The sequence below is a fragment of the Chelon labrosus genome (assembly GCF_963514085.1).
Source record: "Chelon labrosus genome assembly, chromosome: 10".
Lineage (NCBI taxonomy): Eukaryota > Metazoa > Chordata > Actinopteri > Mugiliformes > Mugilidae > Chelon > Chelon labrosus.
In genome coordinates, this window is record NC_140360.1 from 22,980,302 (window position 1) to 23,001,744 (window position 21,443).

At 40.3% G+C, this 21,443-nt stretch overlaps 1 protein-coding gene across 2 annotated transcripts; it reads left to right on the forward strand.

The window, feature by feature from the left end:
- The first annotated feature begins 221 nt into the window (after positions 1-221).
- Positions 222-18,741, forward strand: mical1 (microtubule associated monooxygenase, calponin and LIM domain containing 1). 2 transcript variants are annotated; one of them, XM_084552850.1, is made up of 24 exons: positions 222-547; positions 3,243-3,554; positions 4,301-4,508; positions 5,132-5,239; positions 5,392-5,487; positions 5,679-5,834; positions 6,547-6,647; positions 6,919-7,176; positions 8,435-8,550; positions 9,158-9,284; positions 9,571-9,643; positions 9,836-9,983; positions 10,140-10,330; positions 11,358-11,464; positions 11,782-11,844; positions 11,960-12,197; positions 12,671-12,738; positions 12,976-13,735; positions 13,856-13,977; positions 14,085-14,198; positions 15,146-15,239; positions 15,649-15,742; positions 16,003-16,076; positions 17,133-18,741. In XM_084552850.1, the coding sequence occupies exons 2-24, from the start codon at positions 3,297-3,299 to the stop codon at positions 17,324-17,326; spliced, it is 3,768 nt and encodes a 1,255-aa protein (XP_084408976.1). In that variant the 5' UTR covers positions 222-547; positions 3,243-3,296; the 3' UTR covers positions 17,327-18,741. The 2 variants fall into 2 exon arrangements, with proteins under 2 accessions (XP_084408976.1, XP_084408977.1); XM_084552851.1 differs by lacking the exon at positions 222-547 and having other exon boundaries at positions 2,678-3,554.
- The last annotated feature ends 2,702 nt before the right edge of the window (positions 18,742-21,443 follow it).

The following is a 21,443-nucleotide window of genomic DNA, read 5'->3' on the forward strand; positions in this document are numbered from 1 at the left end:
TATCACTGTATATATACTATTGAGATACCTCAGCATGGAATTGTTTTTACAGTTTTGTATAAATCGAACCTGATTCAGGATATACAGTACTGTATGCAGGGCAACAAAGCAGGAAGAAGTATTTGGCCGTTTTATTTTATTATTATTATTATTATTTTTTTTTTATCTATTTAAATTTATTTAAATTTGAATGATAACTTGTAAGTGTGAACGAAATGTGCAATGAAAAAGTGTAGTAGTAATTGCAGTAGTAGTAGTAGTGTTTAAGATTTGTTTTGGTCATTAATATTAATCATCCGTAAGTGAGCATGGCCGTGTCGTCCTCGTGACGTCGCTCGCGCTAACGTCCGTCCTGCTAATGTGTGTAGCCTATGGGCTTTACCAGAAAATCCCGGAAGAGTGCAGTGTGTCCATGAGGCGCAGGTGATTCAGCTCGTGCTCTTTACCTGTAAACAAGAAGAAAAAAAAAAAAAAAAAGAGCAAACATGGAAACGACACCTAGGATACAGTTTCACGGAAACCAGCCGATAGTACAACTTCATCCCTGGTAATGTAACTTCAGGATTCACATTCATGCTCATATTTGTATACTTTGTGTGTGACTGTTGTTTTTCCTCTTTACGCCTCTTTTGTTAGTTTGTAACTTTTACAGACTTTCGGAGCGATTTTATGCCTTGCTTCATTTCCTGTCATTTAGCGCATCTTTTGTTGTTCACTTCCACCGTAAATAGTTTTTATGTAAAGATGTTTTTCGGGGACTTCATGTCAGCTCTCCTACAGTGTTATGTTTAAATCTCGGTGCCGGCACTTTCCCATCGCTCCGACCTTCTTTGTCAAGCAGATCACATTCAGTGCCACACCTTCCTGTTCATTTTTAAACTTCCTTTAATTGTGAGCTCTCGCATTTGGAAAGAATACTTTTAAATATCTCAGCATCAACCCTTTGAGTTTGTTAGAGGCTGATAAGTTTAGGAAATGACAAGTTTCCTCTCCACTCACAGGCTGGTGATCAGTTTGATTCGACACACTGATACACACAGCGTTGCCAAGACACACTGTGCAGAGTTTACACATGTAATAAAGTGGGTCAATCTAGTCCAATCTAATCTAATCCAGTCGAATCCAATCCAATCCAATCCAGTATTGGTGAGGAAAATCAGGTCAATTCACCTTTAAATCCTGGTAGTTTCTGTCAGATGCTCTTCACAGCATTCATGCTAAAACTTGCCTCTTCTCAGAATTACTTAACACAAGTCAGATGATGACTGCGTGTGCACATTCATTCAGCATGACTGCCCCTGCACTATATTTACTGTTGTGCTTCAGAAGGGGATATATTTTTGGTTTTGTCTGATGCTTCTGAACATCTTTAAATCCGGTTAAAAATGGAAATGCAGAACAGAGTAAAAACGCTGTGGCCTCCTTGAGATTAGATGAAAGTATCGAGATGATCGCCACAGTTATTTTTAGTTTTGACAATTTGTCTTATCTCCACAGTCCACTTCATTCCTGTATATTTCGTTGGCATGCTGACTCAGGATAGACTTTAACCTGCATGCAATCTTGATATAAAGATTAATAATTTCAGACCAAAGGTATCTCTGCAGTCAACATGTGAGGAGGCTTATCTATCAAGTTCCTAGCATACTGAATAAATTGGGCTTGTCGAAATAATAGGAACTTGTGTTGGCACAACCCAATAGAATTCAATAACACTAGAAACCACATCCTTTAACATGAAATCAGCAACTCTCTCAGTCATTTTAAACAAATGCAGAAAACTGTAACATCACAAAGGTTTAGTGTAGAACTGTTATTGTTAGAATGCATTCATTTCCACTAGTGTATCTAATGAACTGAGTGTTAAATATCTCAAGTTTTTAATGCCTTTGGTAGAGTAGCTTATTAGAGATAGTGTTTGCGTCAAAGCTGTATTATTTCATTAGAGCTATAGAGCCATGCTTTAAAGTTAAGTCTACTGTGTTAGGTGATAAATGTTTGGCCTCCATAGAGGTTTATCAAGCACTCACCTACACTTATATATATATATTTGTTTTAGGGATTGGAATACTGTCCTTCAGTCAAAATGCAATTGTTCTCTGCAGTAAAAACAGGAAGAAAGGCTCTTGTTTGTTGTAAAGCAGCATCATTGTGACAAATCTAGTTTATTTCTGGTAAAGGAAGGCAGGAGCAATGCACTCAATAACTGTTTGAAAGCAGCTTCTATCATGCACATGCACAAGAAGAGTCATGCAGAGACAGGCGACAGTGGTCTATAAATGTAATTATAGACTCTGACTCTCAGTCGGTGGGCAGAGGCTGCAGAGAAGAGCTGTTCTGACGTCAATTAAGAACAGGAAACCACTTCAACACATGTTCAAGCTCACTGTATGTTTCCTGTTACGTCTAACAAAGTGTCAAAATATGGTACATGTGTTTGTTAAACAGCATTTTCACAATTGAACAAGGAATTGACTTACAAGATTAGCATGTTGCCTGTGGTGCTGCTAGTTCTTTAAAATAACCTGCCTTGGATAAACAAAAAAAATAAATAAAATTGGAGCTGGAGTTGAAAGTTTTTACTAAATGTTTCTAAATGCAAAATGTATTCATCACCGACATTCACTGTCAATTTACAAAACTCAGTTGTTCCTTCTATATGATCTCTTGCGATATAGACTGAGAATCTACCGCTTTTCCTATTTTTATATTATGGGAAAATGAGCAGCATTCTAAGGAATAATGAGAATATTTAAACCTGAGCCTTTGTAGCGAGCAGGTTTTGTTGTTCGTTTGAGGATATATAGAAGAGTAATTCCAGTCTAAACATATGGAAAAAGTTGTGTACTTTTGTCTGCTGAAATTAAATGTGCCCTGAGGCACTGTGTGACGATGACACATCAGCTGTGGGTGGGTCGTATAGAACAAAGTGTCTGTAAAAAGACAGATAAAAAAATGCCACAGAAACCACATAGAGGAAGTTGGTAATGACTCAGCTGACCAGGTGACAAGAGGCCCTCAGCATACAAACATTTGGACTAGAATTAGGAGAACATCAAGAGGAGAGGTCCCACAGCAAAACAGGTAGGAGATTAACGAGACTAACCGTCTCTATAAATGCAAACAACAGAGGCAGTCGGGACTTTGGAAACCTTTGATCATTTACAGTAAACCTGTCCTCAGAGCTCAGCTGTTTCCAGGTAGGAAATGCTAATGCCATCACATAACCTCCTTTTTCACAGTTAACCGACAAACTGAGAGACCAAAAGGAGCTGGATCTCCTGTCAACCTCAACTATGGCAAGCCAGGATCCTGTCAACCCCTCGCATGCTACGTTTGATCTCTTCGTCCAAGCCCAGACTTGTAAGGACGTGAAACACCACTTTGGCGAGCTCTGCAAGCAGCTAGACCTCAACCCTAAAGATTTCAGGACCTTCTACATCAAGTTAAAGGAAAGATTGAACTACTGGAAGGCCAAAGCCTTGTGGACCAAGATAGACAAAAGGGCGTCTCATGATGATTACCAGCAAGGAAAAGCCTGCACCAAAAACAAGGTACTGACAAACGGAGATTCTTTATTGTATCTTGAAATCCTCTGAGAAGGGGGTGATGAGTTTTGATAGTTCCTTTTGAAGTTTAAAAATATTTGAGATGATTACTTCCATGATAATTAGGTATAGAGTGCTTTTGATTAAGTTGAGGCAGGTACATTAACCCCTTAACGCCTGAATTGATTTTTCAATTATATAAAGAAATTAATTATTTATGTTTTTGCTTACCACTCTGACCGGTCCTACAAGAAACTAGTGCTCGCAAAAGGTTCCTAGGAATTTTCTGAATGTGCACAAACCAACATTGGAGTATTACATGCGTTATTTCGGCTGCAGTCTGAGTGGACACAGTGCGTCGCGAATTCGTGACACTAGGTGTGAAGGGGTTAAAACTGTTTTGATTGACCTATTATAAAGCTTTTATTTACTTATTTCTTCGTTAATAGGTTACAAGTACCACATAATTTTCCCTCCTCCTAACCCTGCTACTAACCCCTGTTGTTTTGGAGCGGTTTACATATATTTCTGATACATAACTATCTAATCTAAAAACCTTGATTGCATTTTCTGCTGAGACAACTCCAGTCACAATATAATTTACTTAAATACAGTTGTAATAATTGGAATGGCCTGCTGTTTCTTTCATTTGAGATTTAAATACAACAAACTTTATAAATTTCTCCATCCATTTTTGATCAGACTTTCATGATGTCACCCACCCTTTCTGATTCAATTCTCCTCTCTCTTAGTGCCTTGTATTGGGTGCGGGTCCATGCGGGCTAAGGACGGCCATCGAACTGTCCCTGCTGGGGGCTCAGGTGATGGTGTTGGAGAAGAGAGAAGGGTTTTCCAGGAACAATGTTCTCCACCTGTGGCCCTTCACCATATACGACCTCCGTGGGCTCGGAGCCAAAAAGTTCTACGGCAAATTCTGCTCTGGCTCTCTGGATCACATCAGTGAGTAACTTTGACAGTTATTATTGGAGAGTAGTTTTAGCCATTATGATATTTCTTGCTTGATTGGAACAAAAACTTGCCAGCCACACCCACTGCATGGGTGCTGCATGGTTGGAATGAAAACCTGCAGACACATGGCCCTTTCACGGATCAGTTTGACACCCCTGCTTTAGAGGATCCCACCACGGGATAAATTTGGGGTTTTGGAGCCTGTCAGGTTACAGTACAGGGTAAGGGTGTGATGCAGATGAATAAATCTACAGTTATTGGAGTTTCCATACTTTTTCAATCCAAATGTCATGACGGAGGCCAGAGATTCACCTAACTGCAATACAGAATAGGATATATTATATCTGATCTGATAAATAATTGATTCATACTTTAAGTTAGTTAACAAAATGGGTCCTCAAATGCAAGATTTACTGCTTTTCTCACGTTTTCTATATTGATATTTGTATCTTTGGCACTTCAAACTCATGGATTAGTTGAAAAAACTGACATATTAATAAACAATGAAAGAATCGTTACTTGTCTACCTCTAATTAACTTTGTTTGCATGACTGATTCATGTTTGATTTATCTCACACCAACATGTCCAGGGTAATATGCATGTGTGTTTTCAGGTATCCGTCAACTGCAGTTGGTTCTTCTGAAAGTATCACTTCTCCTCGGGGTAGAGGTGCACACTGGAGTGGAGTTCCAGGGCTTGATCGAGCCCTCGGGAGAAAATGGTACTTAACATTAACGACAAGCAGTCACCCTCCTCACTAGTTTTGATCAGTATATCGTATGTTTTTGAATATTTAGCAACCAGTAGTATGTAAAGTTATTGTGAAATTTGCTGAGGCGCAGCACACATATGAGTTTGATGTCTCTCTGATAGGTTGGATGGCCAAACTGCAGCCTCCCTCTCACCCTGCTGCAGCCTACCAGTTTGATGTCTTCATATCTGCTGGAGGAGGCAGGTTTGTCCCTGATGGTGAGACAAACACAAATAAGCTTGAATCACTTCAGCTTCCACTGTTGTAATAAGAGAAGAAAAAAAGTTTTTGCAAGGCCTTGGTGTTGCACATATTCTCAAAATCACAAACTTGCCTCAGCAGTCTTTCTTTTTGTGAGTGAACTTTCATCAGCCCAGTTTCCTCATTTTCTTCCATCCCAAACTCTCAGGTTTTAAGCATAAGGAACTGAGGGGAAAATTGGCTATTGGCATCACAGCCAACTTCATCAACAGAAACACAGCCGCCGAGGCCAATGTAGAAGAGATCAGCGGTGTAGCCCGTATATATAACCAGAAATTCTTCAAAGACCTGCTCACTGAAACTGGTAGGAATTCAAATGGCATCTATAGTCATGTTTGTCTGGATGGAAGATGACATCTACATTTGCAGTGAAGCTGCTTAAAAGCAGTGAAGCTGTTTAAAACTTAAAACAAAAAAGAAGAAATCAGTTGCATCAGATTAACTTGTTTCACTGTTCGCTTGTTCAGTGTGAGAATGAGATGAAATATGAACTGAACCATAACATTTTTAAAAAAACTGCATGAATGCTTTTGTTTTTATTTCCACCTTTATCTGTTGGGCCTGTTGTGCCTGTTTTGCCGACCACACATTCAAGACATGAAGCGAATGTTCACACTGTCAGTTTGGTTTGGATGTGAAGTGTGAAGAACGCTGTTAGTCTGTATTTTATTTTAATTTCCAGGGACAGTGTTAACTGATAAAATTCACCCTTCTTCTGTGATCCTCAAACTGTATCTTCATTTCAGTGAAACTTTACAAGACCGACACTTGACACCTTTATAATTGTGTTTACGTTGATCACACCTATTTAAACGGCTTTCTAATCCTCTCTGATCTCCCTCTCTAAGCTACCATATGCTTGCATGCTAAAACTAGTTAAACCAATGGGAAGGCATAAACAAACAAGCTAATTATACAGGAAAGTATCAGACTGAAAGATATTGTCAGCTTGCTCTCTCCCTCTCTCTCTCTTACTCTGTTTCCACCATTTTCTTTCTCTCCTTTTTCCATTCCAGGTATTGATTTGGAGAATATTGTCTACTACAAAGACGACACCCACTATTTTGTCATGACTGCCAAGAAGAATAGTTTACTGAAGAAGGGGGTCATTAAACAGGTGAGAACAACACATCCATTACCAACAAAAGTGTGAATCTCATTGGCACAAGCTTCATCTCTGGCCAGAAAAGAAAAAACCCCAAAACAAATCAGATGGATGAAACAGCCCTTCAGTTGCTTTAGTGTGAAAAGAGAGGCTGTCCATCATCTCTTCTTTCTCCACAGCATAGCACCTTTGCTAATGCAGAAAACCAAGTGTAAGATGTGTCACTTTGTGTCAGAGAAGGTGCCATGAGTCATCAGTTTGCACTTTCCCTTCATCGTTACAGGACTATAGCGATGCAGAGCAACTGCTGGCTCCTGCAAATGTTGACAGTGAAGCTTTGCGCCACTATGCCCACGATGCTGCCTTTTTCTCCACCGGTGGAAGGCTGCCTGACCTGCAGTTTGCTCAGAATCACGCCAGCCAGCCAGATGTGGCCATGTTCGACTTCACCTGCATGCACCGTGCTGAGCACGCCTCGCTGGTCAGGGAGAGGAGGGGCAAGAAGTTGTTAATTGGTCTTGTTGGAGACTGTCTGGTGGAGGTAGGGGACAGCCTCTAAAATGATTTCCTTTATTGCCTGTAGGGGGGTGGCTGTCTTGGTCTGCTTTAATTCTCACTAGACATATTTTATATTTTTCTGATTGGTTTAGGAAGTCAACAGCTAGTTTATTGTTATGATAACTTACGCATAATATGATGTTAGTTAGTTAGTATGTCACCATCCAAAACTAAGCAGAAATGCACAGTTACAGACACAAGGGCTACACATCAGCACACAGAAATGACAGACATACACAAGGTACAACACAGAAAACACAGACAAATCAAATCAGGCGTTAGCACAGAATCAAGACATGTGGCCTACTGCTGTGGACGCAAGTAGCAGGATTTTGCCAAAGCGAGCACTTCTGTGCTCCTACACCCAGACCGCAGCATAGTGAAGTGGTGATTAGGTAGATGTGTAATGACCTGTGCTATTGTGATCGCAATACTTGTAATGGCCTTATAATTGAGCTCTGCAAAGTTGGACGTGGGCAGACCTATTATCATTGTTCGCTGTACGCAGGAAAGTGGCTCAGTTTGTAACAGAGAGTACACTTTAAAATTTCTGGTCACATTTTGACTAAAATAAAGGTTTAAGCAGGACATGATTTTAATGTAGGGCGTGGCTGCATAGTGTTTTCAGGGTCCACAGTTAGATCCACAATTTGCCGTCTCCAGCTCCACCCTTACCTCCAAATAAGTTAAACTCATGTGTAGAATTCTAACCGTACATATCTTTTATATCTCATATAAAGGATAAATCCCCCATTATGTAACACTGCCATACACACAGCTCATATATGTATAAAGGAAAGGAAGAGAAGCATGTAATAGTGAGATTACCTCAATAAACAGTTTCCTAATTAGTTCATGATCTCTTTTTTTTTTTTTTTTAAAGTTATGGTCCCATTTAGAGTAAAATAAATAAAGCAGTGGTTTATTTAATTTGCGGTTGGTCTAGCTTGCAATTGACTATTTACTACTGTATAGGTGTACTTAATGTCCAGGGTTTTTTTAGTCAGATTCAAACTGTCATCACTGCCTCAAGTCCATTTTTTACTGTCTTTGCCACAGCTACTAAGATTTCTTTAGACTCTCATTCATGACTACATTACGAAAATGGCTGTTCAGACTTTTGATAAGCTAAACTCTTATGTAGAGTTTAAAAATCTCGTGCTCTGAATAAATTATACTTCTTTGTAATGATCCCTCACTTGATGCTCCATTTACTGTTAGTTATCTTCATCTATTTACAGCCTTTCTGGCCTCTGGGTACGGGCATAGCACGTGGGTTCCTAGCTTCTTTTGACACAGCGTGGATGGTGAGGAGCTGGGGTATGGGCGTTCCCCATCTCAAAGTCCTGGCTGAGCGGTAAGCATTTCACTTTTTTCAACATTAGTAACACTACATTTCCTGACATATGCTTCCTCTTTCACTACCTGCTAGATTTGTCACCATCTGCAGTGTTAGTAACAGAATGTATTTCCCTTTATTTCATTGAAACAAAAAGGATCTGCCATTACTATAAGATATAAGATTTGGTCTCGCTAAAAATAAAGTAAGGATTTAAATGAGAGAGAGAATGAATGTTGAAATAGTTAAAATATAGCTATAGAATTCATCAGCATGCCTATGGGTCTCATCATCAGCAACGTAACGCATCCTGCGATAATTAGCATGATGGATGGTTGTTTTGATTGCGTAAACAGAAAAATTATTTCAGCACGGTTCCTTGACGTGACAGGTATAAAACCATGACACACCTTTACCCAGAAAATGTGCAGGCATTGACAGAAACCCTATTAAAGTCTGAATTTCATTATACTTTTAAATCTGTGCTTCTTTTTCACAAGGTTCCAAATACGTGTGTGTACTTGCAGATTACGTGTGCCAAACACTTGCTGCTTGCTGTTGCTACAGAAGCTGATTAATGTTGGTTCTTGCTAATTTACTTTGTTATTCCATCACAAATGTACAGAGAAAGCGTCTATCAGCTCCTGTCCCAGACCACGCCAGAAAACACTAGCAAAAACTATGCTGGTTACAGCATCAACCCCAAAACGCGGTACCAGAGACTCAACCTGTCCTCCATCCAAACCAACCAGGTCAGCGCTGTTATCCTTTATTTAGCCAACAGAGGCTGAAATCAGAGTCCGTTTAATCTACATGAGGGTTATTCACAGGCAGATTACAGTCTGGTAGACACAGATACTTTACAGGAAATAAATATTCAACTGAATCTTACTTGTTGAGAGCAAGATAAAATGCTAATATTCATCAGATGTGAATGAATGCTTTCCTCACAATTTAATAATTAGAGAAAAAGTTTGCATTTCTATTGTTTACAGTCTACAGACATTGTAATCTCTGACTGATTTACTTTTATCTTAGGTGCAGCACCTTTATGATGACAAATCCCATCCATCGAGCAAGAAACAGAATGACGGGAGTCACATGCGTCAAGGTCAGTTGCTCCTCTGTACACGGTTGTTTCACTTTTTGTTCAGCTGATTTAAATACACTGGGAAATGTTTTGTGTGCCAGCAGTGACTCCGCATATTTACTCATCACAGGTGGATGTTGTTCACTGTAGAAACACAAAAGGCTGCAGAGCACTGACCGATTGATTGTCTCTCTCTCTTTCTCTCTCTCTCAGACTCAGTTGGTGGTTTTGAAGAGTTGTTGAAGTGGTGCCAGAAACAGACCGCAGGTTATGAGAATGTGAATGTGAAAGATTTGACCCAATCCTGGAGGTCCGGGCTGGCTCTGTGTGCTCTCATCCACCACTTCAGACCTCATCTCATGTGAGTCACCCCCTTCTTATTTGCTCGGTTTTCATCTGAAAACACCAGATACATTTGATTACATTTGTAGACATTTTGCCAAACAAAATCAGTAGCAGAAACCAAAGGCGAATCGTCTTCACTGTAAAGTAATCCTGTTGTTTCATCCTTCCTAAGTGACATGTCGTCCCTGGATGAGTCCAACATTGTTCACAACAACCAACTGGCCTTCAGCCTCCTAGAGAAAGAGCTAGGCATCCCACCTGTGATGTCGCCCAGCGATCTGGCCAACAGTGGTCAGATAGACAAGTTGTCCATGGTCCTCTACCTCACCCAGATCCAAAAGGCTTTCACTGTGCCAACAAAGGGTAAAAGTTGCTCTGTATTATTTACATTGCTAAAATGAATGTCACCCAAGGTCAAATTCAAAAGCCAAAAACCACTTAGCCATATTCCATAATTGATTAATGTTTTAATTAAATGTCATTTTAGTGCTATTTTTTGAGTCTGATATATTTCTGAAAATGGCTGTAAGTGACAGTGGCATCAATCTTACATAACTTGGTTGCTTAGAGACACTGCACAGCATTAGCATCACCTTAAAAGGGTCAGGTGTCCTCCCACGGATATATGTGCAGCAGTGAGCAAATCAATGCTGTCTCTTTAAGAACTTGTTACCCAGAATTCATTGGGCTTAAGTGGCTAGTGCTGTGCTCAGAGCCAGCCTCTACTGGTTGTGCTGCTCTCCTGCACTGAGCCAGCCCAGCAGCAGACGGTGTTGAGCTGGCTTATCAGGGTCTGACGGGGGCAGCGTCTCTTGGAGGGGCTCTGCCGTTTCTGCACCGAAGGAGGATTTTCTCCTGGCTGTTTGTAACGGAGGTATTTTTACAGCATTTTTAGCTTGAGGAGTTTATGCAGGGTAAATGATAGCCCAGCATTTTGGAGGCAGTGAATGAGCAGAAGTGGGTGTGATGTACGCTCTCTGTGTCAGCGATGCTGTGCTGCTCTGCTTGGGATCCGCTGACTGATGAGCAGGCAGGAGGGAGCTGTCAATCTTGGGGAACCTTATCCGAATGATGAAGGAGTGGGAGTGATAGCCAGAGCTGGAGCAGAAGAGTTCTCATGTAGATTGACAAGTTAAATTCAGCTGCTGCTGCTGCTGCTTTGACGCTACAGAAAATTCATTTTATACATTTGACTGAAAATTCATCATAAAAAGCTACAGCTTGAAGATTTTTACAAACAGTGCTGTCAGAATATTTGAAGCAGCTTAACGAACACCTGCAAGTAGGCCAGTGTAGAATCCAGGAGCCTTTATATTTGGAGTGTAGTCCAATAATAAGATCATTGTCTCTCTCTGACATTTTTCTCTCTTTCATTTTTTGTTGGCATCAGAACCTGCAGGCGTCCTGCCATCGTCCAAGCCTCTGACTCTCTTCCAGACACAGTCAGCTGTCTTTTTCCTGAACAAGCTGAAGCACAACTCTCTGCAAAGACGCAAGGTACTCCCACTGTGACCAGAGTTCACTGTTTACACACCACAGAGAAACGTTTGATAAGGATATTTTTATACACGCTGGCTTATTGGCTGGAGTTTACATTCACATCAGGGGCCTTCGGTCTGTGTTATTGTGCTGTTGGTGACTCACATGTCTGTTTTGTCTGTTTTTCCTCTGTGTCGTGGCAAAATGTTAGATGTTACTTCAAAGGAAATGGTTTCAGCTTTTCTATTCATTAAATGATTTCATCATGTTTGTGACTGTTCCACATAATCAGCAAAGTCAGGTCCTGTGATGTTTTTTTCTTATTTTCTCTGCAGGAAAAGCTGGTAGCTGAGAAACAGGCCAAAGAACCGGAGACCAGGATGGGAGATGAGGACAGTGTGAGTTTTATTCAGCAAACCACAGAAATGCTTTCTCCATTCATTTTCAGCGCAATTCAACAATTGCCGGTGTTGCTTTGTTAATCCTGAACCTGCTGTCTGATCTTTTCCTCAGACGCCGGTTTCTCCACTGTCCCCTAAACTCAGTCCTATCCCCGATCTGGCTCCTGAGCCTGAGCCTGAAACTACTGTGTTGATGACAAACAGCGAGGAGTGTTACTTCTGTGGTCAGAGGGTGTACGTGCTGGAGCGCATCAGCGCAGAGGGAAAGTTCTTCCATCGGAGCTGCTTCACCTGCCATCAGTGCAGCATCACACTCAGGCATGGAGGATACACCTTTGACCAGAGTACAGGTGAGTGAAGTCAGAAAATAATCATATGTATACAGTAACCAATGGGACCTAAACGCCCTATCAGTATTTCATAAAAACGGCTTAACTTTACCTCTCTGTATACGGTGTGAATGCTGCTCTTTTTGAGCAGCCTCTTGTTCCCTAATCTGGTAGTCCTCAATGGAGGTACTTGATGCTGTATTATTGAGTATGAAGTACTTGTATTTATGGTTTCAACATCTATCACTTGTGGTATATTGTGTTCTCTGAAAGCCAGGATTAGCTTTTTCTACTGTAAGTGAAGCTCTATACTTATTTATTCATTTGTATAATTAATAATTTCTGCCGAGCCCCTTTTTAAATGCATCTCAACTGAGTGAAAGGAGATAAATAATTAACTGAAACAGCAGGGTGCTTCCTTTTTAGAGCGTCAGTGTTCGTTTGTCTCTGACTTTTGTGTCCTTTTATTGTTTTTGTCTGCGCTGTTCCTAAAGGGAGGTTTTACTGTGAGCTGCACTCTGAAGAGCTGACGCTAGCAAACAGAGCTGAAACATCTTGTAAGGTGGGTCACTGAACAGAACAGATGTAAACCATTCTGTTGCTCACTGATGATGACTCCAGATTCATTGAATCCTGTTGTCATAATGCTCTTGTTACACAATCTTCTGTTGCGTCATCCTTCTTGTGGTTAGTTCAGCTTTAGCAGGGCTAATTTGATACCTTTTATTTCATGTTAAACATTTAGTGTTTGCTCTTTTTAAGCATTTCCATATTAAATCATTCCCATTTCTTTATTTAGGATAGCAAAGGAAACCACGAAGGGACAAGTGAAGAGAATGGACTTTCCAGTGATGGTTATACACCATCTCCATCAGATGACGAGGCTGAGCACACTTTGGACTGTGGTCCTTCTACTTGCACACAGGACCAGCAGATACCTGAATCCAAAGAAGAGTCCCAAGAACCACAAACTGAGGTAGTAGTACCCCCTGAGGAGTCTGAGGAGACTTCTCTCATGGAGCCACATCCAGTCCCAAAGCCACGCCTCTCTCGGCATACCTCACCCAGCCCTCAGCCATCTCCTCCAGTAGCAAAACCTCGCTCAGTCCACCTACTTAATCCCTCCACTCCTGAAAAATCATCTCCTGCCCCTACAAAAGAGCCCTCTACACCAGGACCAGACTCCCGTCCTAAGCAATCACTGCGAAAGCTTAAGTTAACCGACGAGGAGAAAAACCAGCTTATGAATCTTCAGAGCTTAAGCGCAGACTCGGACTCAGAGACTCACGGCGGATCCTCCTCCTGCTCATCATCCTCTGCAAACGCAGGAGGTCCCACTAAACCAGAGGGCTTGGATGGGCAAGAAGAGGAGGGCTATTGGAGTGGGAGCACTGCAAGTCACCTCCGGGAGAAGAGGAATCGACGTTGCTTCAGGAGAAAGGAGGTACCAAGCGGACAGGCGAGAGTACGATCCAAATTTTCCCCGTGGAATCTCTCTTCCCCGAGGATCAACAGAGACACCCGGCTCAGTGTCCTCAATAATCATCCAGGGAGAGTTGGTATGTTGAAAACTCACCTCCTCTTTGATCATGAATGAGAAAAAATGGTTGCAGGGAAAAAGCCTTGCTGTTTTCAAAGTTTTTTTTGTAACAGTAGTGTTTTTTTTCTTTTTAACACAGAAACTACGTTCAGACATATTCACAGCGCTTCAGAAGAGGGCGTCGACGGAGATGACGACGACGACGACGATGATGACGATGATATGTTTGGACAAGACGACACTGACTTATTTGATGAGAAAGTAAGATGAGCAGCGGAGATGACATTTTCAGTTTACGTGATGATGAGCTGATCAGGTGATGCTATAGTCTCAGCAATGCACTCACGATAATGTGACTTGACCTGCAGTTCCAAACAATTCCATCGGACCCGGCGGAGGTTCAGAAGCTGGAGATGATGAAGATGAAGACCCTGGAGCGGCGAGCCAAGATGAGCGAATTACAGCGCCTGCGCAATGCTCAGGTCAGTGTCACAAAACTCATATTTTATCTTCAACTTGACCCAATGAAGCACTAAACTTGTACATGAATATACACTTTTACCTAAGTGTCAACTAATTGAATGTGTAGAATGTTCTTTTGACAGGATATCTGTTGTTTGGTAAAGTTACAATCAGTCTGAGTTCAGTCCTGGTTGATCCATGGTAACCAAAGATGTTTGTGCAAACCTTCTGCTGTGTGGATGCTTTTGTCACAAATGCAGATAAATAGCAAATAAAACCGTTTTAAAATATATTAATAACCGGCCTTTCTTTCTGGGTAGTTGATATGTTTATTCTTCTAAATGTGAAATCTCAGGAACGCATGGACAGAATTTCTTCAAATTTGGCACATGTTTAATTGATTTCAGTAATGAATAGATTAGAGTTTGATGGTCAAAACTGCCAAACTAAGGATGGACAAAAGGATGAAGTAATGACATTTTGTATCCAAAAACTCTATAAAGCCCTAATGTTCTGTGAAAACACTTCCTTCAAAGTAATTTGCTACTTGACTGATTGTCACAGGCAGACAACAACAGTGAGGTGTAGAGTAATTCTAGTTCCATTATGCCAAGAGCAACCGCAGCCTGATTTCATGCTGCACATGGCACAAGCATTTTTTTTTTTTTTTTTTTTTTATGGAACAGTAGGGCACAGTAAAGTTTATTACCTTGTGCAGCTGTTGGTATGCAGCCTCTGCCTGCAGCTCTCCATCTAACAGCTGATGGCTGTTCCCTCTGACTGACGGCAAATAAATGCTGTAATTGAATATAATACATATCTTAACATTTAGGATTAAAAATAAAAGTACACGCTGGCATACTTTACAGTCAACCCCTCATGTGTTTGAATATGATTTGGAAGAAATATTTTTTTTTTGATTTCATAAAAATGACTCTAGGTTTTTTTTTGTTTGTGCTGTTCACAGTCCATTCAGAGAAGACTTGAGGAAATTGAGGTGACCTTCAAAGACCTGGAGGAGAAAGGCGTTGTCCTGGAGCAAACTCTGCGGGGAGAAGCTGGTAAGAATCACATGCTACAGCAGACTAGGTTTTTCACATATGATGTACTTAAGACTCATTGTTCTCAATTCATTTTTTATTTTTTTTAATGATTTACCACTAGTTTTATGTGTCCGCCTCAAGTTGTTGTTCCATGCTGGAAGAAAATGTGATAATGTATTATATTATTTTCCAGTTTTCACCAGCCTTTATTTTGTAACAACTACATAGTCGGCTGATTTCAAATAATGGCCTTGAAGAATCTTGATGTATTTTTTAGCCTGAAGGCTCACATGGATTTACTCACATAGAGTTTGTGTCAGATACATAATAGAAGTCTTTTTCCTCCTTATACAGAGATTCTATACATACACATCTTTTTTTATTAACATTGTGCCGATACCCAAATACTCTAATTTTCCACTTCCAGGCAGCGGCGGGTCTCCTGACATGATTGAACAGTGGATCCAGCTCGTCCATGAGAAGAATGCATTGGTTTCTGAGGAGTCGGACCTCATGGTGGCGTAAGTGTGGATACACAGTAAAAGCCTGTATGGTCCCACCAGGAACACAACACAGTTTTTGTGTGCAGAGTAGGAGTGACGTGATGGAAGCCACAGGCTCCATAACGGCAGGCTTCCACCTCAAAACACTGTGCTGGTTGTTTGTTCTCACCATGGCAGCAGCCTTTACAGTCGAACCGTGTCTGTCATGCGTTCTTATCATGACCAGCGGCTATAGCAGGATGTTGACATGACTGAGCTGATGTTTGTTTTCCTCTCAGGTCCCGGCAGCTGGAACTCGAGGACAAGCAGAGCGCATTAGAGATGGAGCTCAGGAGATACATGGAGCTGAACGGTGTGTGTTTGAGTGTGCATACAGAAACACTCACTGCTAACACTGGTTATAATGTGTTTAAAGAGAGCAGCCCAATTAAACAAGCACCAGTTGTTTTTAACTGAGACCAACAAATCCATTACTACAGTACATGTTTTCTACACATGCAGCTGACTGCATACAGCGCATTCCTGCATTTTGTATACTAGTGGCCCAATGGTTTTGTTGTTATTAGATACACAAGTGCATATATGGATTGCTGCAATATTAATGTGGCTATGCTAGCAGACATTCTTCAAGTCCACTTAAAGTGTTTGTCTTCAGCCCCATCAGCAAATTAATCGATTCACTCGTCATACCACTTAGCTGACGGTGATGTGGTGGTAGGAACCAATAGCGTGGACGCTGCTTTCTTGCGGTACACTTGAGCTTGAATATGACATGTTCTCTTCCTGTGTATACGCCACTTAAAAGTTTAATCTTTTACTGGTGCTGTAGTGATTTATTATTTTACAAACTTGCCACAAACAGTGGATCCTTCTATAAAGTGGTTTCAGTGCTGTAGAGGACAAAGTCCACATTCCTGTTTCCTGTGTGTATTTTAGCTTGTATGAAGTTTATATAAGGCTCAGCAAATGAATATCCTCTTTTTGACTCCATAAATTACATTTGTGACCAGTATGCATAGAAGGAAAGCGACTTCTAGTGCTTTCAATGAATATATGGCTTAACAGCTAACTGTTTTAAAACAGACTTTTCACTGGAGTTTTTGATGACTCATTTAGGAATTTTGTTGTTACTCATCAGCAAACAAATTCCTGATGAGTAAGAACACGTTGTCTTTCCCTCCAAGGCAAGTCCTCATACCTTCATAAGTCCCTTATGCAAACACAGACATATGTTGGAAACATATTTGCGTTCCTTAGCGTGCTTTACCATGTACCAATTTAGTTCTCGAGTGAGACTTTCAGTACTGGAGGTGTATGAGAATTATATTACAGAATAATGCTTTCAGTTCTTTAATGTGTCTGATGTTCATTGCTACGTTTAAAGTGTGCATATGTTTCTGTGTGGCAGACAAGACACCAGAGCAGCAGGCAGAAGAGGAGCGGGTCCTCCAGCAGATGATCGAGGTGGTGGACATGAGGGACTCCCTGGTGTCATTTCTGGAAGAGAAGAGGCTGAAGGAGATAAGCGAGGAGCAAGAGGCCTTCTCCATCATGGAGGCTAAGCGCCACTCGAAGGCAGGATCTCAGGTTCACTGGTCTTAAGGCTTTCACGCACACACATACTCGCCGTTGACCTGTGTGTGAGACTTCCTGCTTTCAGACTTAAATTTGCAAAGCCAAAGATGATGTGGCGTCGTTGTGGAAGGTAACCCACCACAAGCGGCTCCTCAGTGATTGGGATTAAGTTCAAGTTTGTGGACTGACGGCTGAATGAATATCAGTTGCAACCTGCCCCCTAGAGGGAGACATAGGCTTGGACATCTGAGGCTTTGACTTGATGTGTCCAACTACTCTGCAGCAAAGCCCAGCCTGTTACGATAGTGGGATCATATCAACAGACTGCTTATCAAAAAGGATCTTCAGTGTTTGCTGCACTATACGAACAACCGCCATGCTCGGATAATCATTACTCAGCCTGGGACTTGACCTGGTTTAGTGTCAGAAACGTGACTTGAATGCCAAGCCAGAACTAAACAACATTAAATTACAGCGGTGGGAAACCTGCAGTGGCTGTCTTTGGAGCCTTAGAGGTAGATCTAGATCAAAAACACAGGAGTGTTTTTGAAAATAGTTAGATGTTAATGTTGATTTTACTTGTGTCATCATGGATAAGTGCTTCTGTACACACATAATATACATATCTATCTTTAGTATTTCTATACAGAACATAAATATGGTGGACGTTAAAGAAACTAAGAGGAATTTAAAATATAAAAATTATTTCAATTCTGTTTATTTTTATTTTATTCAGTCTGATTTATGAATGTTAATGAATTTTGTAGCACTTCCTGATGTTTACCATGTTCTTTCCTGATAGCACGTTGAATAGTTCATCTCAGGAGTTGATCGTTCAGTCCTCACAGTTAACAGCTTTCACTGATGGCCTTCAACCGTCGGTTGCTCTTTTAAGTGGTGGTGTATCATATGAACACAGGGGATTTGGGGTGAGTGAAAAACAGACTTAAATGGACCGGTTCATCTATTTATAAATGCCGTCATTTATTGTTTGCAGGTGTTCCTATTCATGTGCTGGCTGAATAGCCTTAATCACGACAAAGACCAGTTTGTTGTTAGTGAAAAGGAGCCTTATATATTCATTGTCCTGCTGCCATTTTTATGCCACCTGGACAGCACTTCACAGTATATCAAATAAAGATCATGCACTTTGATGTGATAGAGGTCCTGACTGATGCATGCCTGGTCCTCTAATGTTTTTTATGTTGCCATAACCTTTTGCTATCAGCTGCAGTTATTTAAAATATAGATGGTTGTCTTCCTCTGCTATTTTAACCTCTAACCTCTAGGGTGCACACTTGGCCTCTAGATTCAGTGTTAACTTTAAATACAAAGACTTTTTTAATGTCCTTTAGTTAAGTAAAAGCCACAAATTAAAAATATTCCATTACAAGTTAAAGTTCTGCGTTCATAATTTCACTTATGGAAAAGAACAGAAGTATCAGAACAGTATAGAATGACCTCGCTCTGTGTTTTTTATTTTTATATCATATATGGGTAGTTCATACACTAATTGCAGGGTTTGCGATTCTCTCTCCAGATCTGAGCTCCAACTCGCTGAAGCCAGTACATTAAATGTGGCTTTCTGTCATCTGTGTGTGTGTGTTTGTGTGTGTGTTTGTGTGTGTGTGTGTGTGTGTGTGTAGGTGTGTGTGTGTGTGTGTGTGTGTGTGTGATTGAGAGCTGACTCACCGTTATACACGGTCCATTAACTACTGTGATATCTGATGTGAAGATTCTCAGTGATCCAGGTCATGGTATATCTACACAAAGCTAAAACAAAGGTTACTGGACTTGCTGGGATATGTTATAAGGCACTTATAAGTGGAGTCTCGGTCCACCTCCCCTGTTTACAGAGGGTTTAACTTTACTTACGTTTCAAATCATGTATCTTTCTTCTCTGTCTTAAATGTGCACCTTGAGTCTTGAGAGTTTCCGGTTATTAATGGTTCATTAGAGAGCCTTTATCCATGCAAAGAAGAGGCCACCCTTGCAGGTGAGTGTTGGGTGGTTAACGGACCCTAGTCATGTTAATTTCAAGTGTGCATCACTAACTCATGTTCTTAATTAAAACCTAAACTCCCCAGCAGAACTGAAAAGGCCACTTGGATGTGTGGTGACACAAGTCCAGTTGTCTTTATTTTAGCTCTGACATGATATTTGATCATTATTACTGATGCATATTAATGTTGCAGCAGGTCATGGAGGAACTATCAGAGCGTTCCACTTGTGGAACACAAGGGTATACGTAAATTACTTCATATAGCTTAATGTCAAAAAGAAAAACACATGCATTGTGAGGATTTTATGTTTCCCAAATCAAATATATATATATATAATATTTCCCTCTGACATAATGGAATAAATCTAGTACAAAATGTATGGACTCAAATAAAGTACACACTAATCCCAGCACCACCTTAACCCTATGAAATTTAAAAATTTGAATGCTGAGGAAAGCCCTGATTTCATTGAAGTGACATTATTAGTACAGTAAGTCTAGTACAGTTGTAGTAAAGAAATCGTCCAATATAAAAATTATCTTTTAAAAATTGTCACTGTAGGTACTGTAGTGTGTTTAGACATATTCATCCAGTGATGTCAGCCTCTTATTCAGACGTGTGAACGCCATTAAAGCAGCCTAAATGATAGGTGATGATTGATATTTATCTTCAGCAGTGGTCTACTTCTTACACACTGAATAACAGTAAATATTAATCAGAGCTTATGACCCATTTCTGGATGTTCTGAAATGAAGCACAAAGTTGAATAATTGCAGTTCATAGTTACAAGACCGCCCACGTACTTATAAATACCATGCATTGTGTAACGCTTTTTAACCAAAAGCGAGAAGTAGATTTTTTTCGGGGGCCAGTTACATAAGACAATTAATAGTTGCTTTCCATAACCTTGAATGTGTTCAGATATCACACATGGGCCACTAATTCTTAATGAAGCCTGAATTTAATCTCGGGTTATGTGAGCAATAAACACCTTTAGCACCAATTAAAGTAACTTACGTAACTCTGCTCACACCAAAATAACTCCCATTTGTTTAGTGCATTTACTTCCTGATTATATTTGCTGAGTCCTTTTTGAAGCACTGAAGATGTGATGTGTATGAATGTCTTCTATGACTTTTTCACCATAGCTCCAAACACCTTTCAACAACAACCACGGTTATATAAAGCACTGAACATTTTCTAGATCCTGTAAGTGTAATCCCATTGACCTTTAATTTAGCTGCAATGGATCCCGAGCACTTAAGGCAGTGCTAACTGTTTTGTTGTCCCTCTGAGGAGAATGCGCAGCTTTGTTTTACTGCACTGTAATGAAGCCGAGTCTCGGATAATCCCAGCAGGAGGGCTCAAAGAGCTCAGTCTTGTTTATGATGTAAGGCAACACGAGTCGCTCCTCATGTCACTTCCTTTATCAAACTTCATGATACTGCAGAAGAAGAAGTCAAATCCTGCATCAAAAATGCACAGTTACAAGTGAAAGTCTTAAAAAGTTAATTCAAATCTGGGAAATGTTTCAAAAGTAAAAGTATTCATAATACATTGTGTAGCAGGATTATTATGATGTTGCATTTTACTATTCTACTTGGTTATTTTTCCCCATTTAAACAGTGCTGAGCAGCTCAACCTACAGACTTTTTAATTGCATGTGTCTTTTGTGCTTAATTAAATTAAATTAAATTATTCGCATTGAAATGAGGAATTGGAGAATTCTCTGAGCTCCAGCATGTGTTTTTCACCTTTCTCAAGAAAATAAAACTTTGGGGAGCTAAAATTATTTATTATTTAGTAGTAGTAGTAGGAGTAGGAGTAGGAATTTGGGAGAAAAAAAAAAAAGTAGCACTTTAACACTCAGGGTAACCCCAAATGGTAATGGGGCTGCCTCCATGTTGTCATGGTAACAGCACTTGATTGGATTAGGGAAATTCATTTAGAGATCCGCAGTGCAGGCCCACTCTAACTACAGACATAAATACATTTTATGTGATCATTTTTCCAGTTAAAGTTGTGTAATAACAAGAAAGCTATCAAGATAGGTTTACAAAAGTGCAGTGACGCAATTGATTTTTATATTAATTCACATTATCATATTCATTTTTGAAACAGCATATTGCTGATTCTAGTAG

Coding starts and splice junctions, on each gene's coding strand:
- mical1 (XM_084552850.1), top strand. CDS start 3,297: ATGGCAAGCCAGGATCCTGTCAACCCCTCGCATGCTACGTTTGATCTC. Junction 10,331..11,357: donor TTTCACTGTGCCAACAAAGG/GTAAAAGTTGCT, acceptor TGTTGGCATCAG/AACCTGCAGGCGTCCTGCCA. Junction 13,736..13,855: donor TAATCATCCAGGGAGAGTTG/GTATGTTGAAAA, acceptor TTTTTAACACAG/AAACTACGTTCAGACATATT.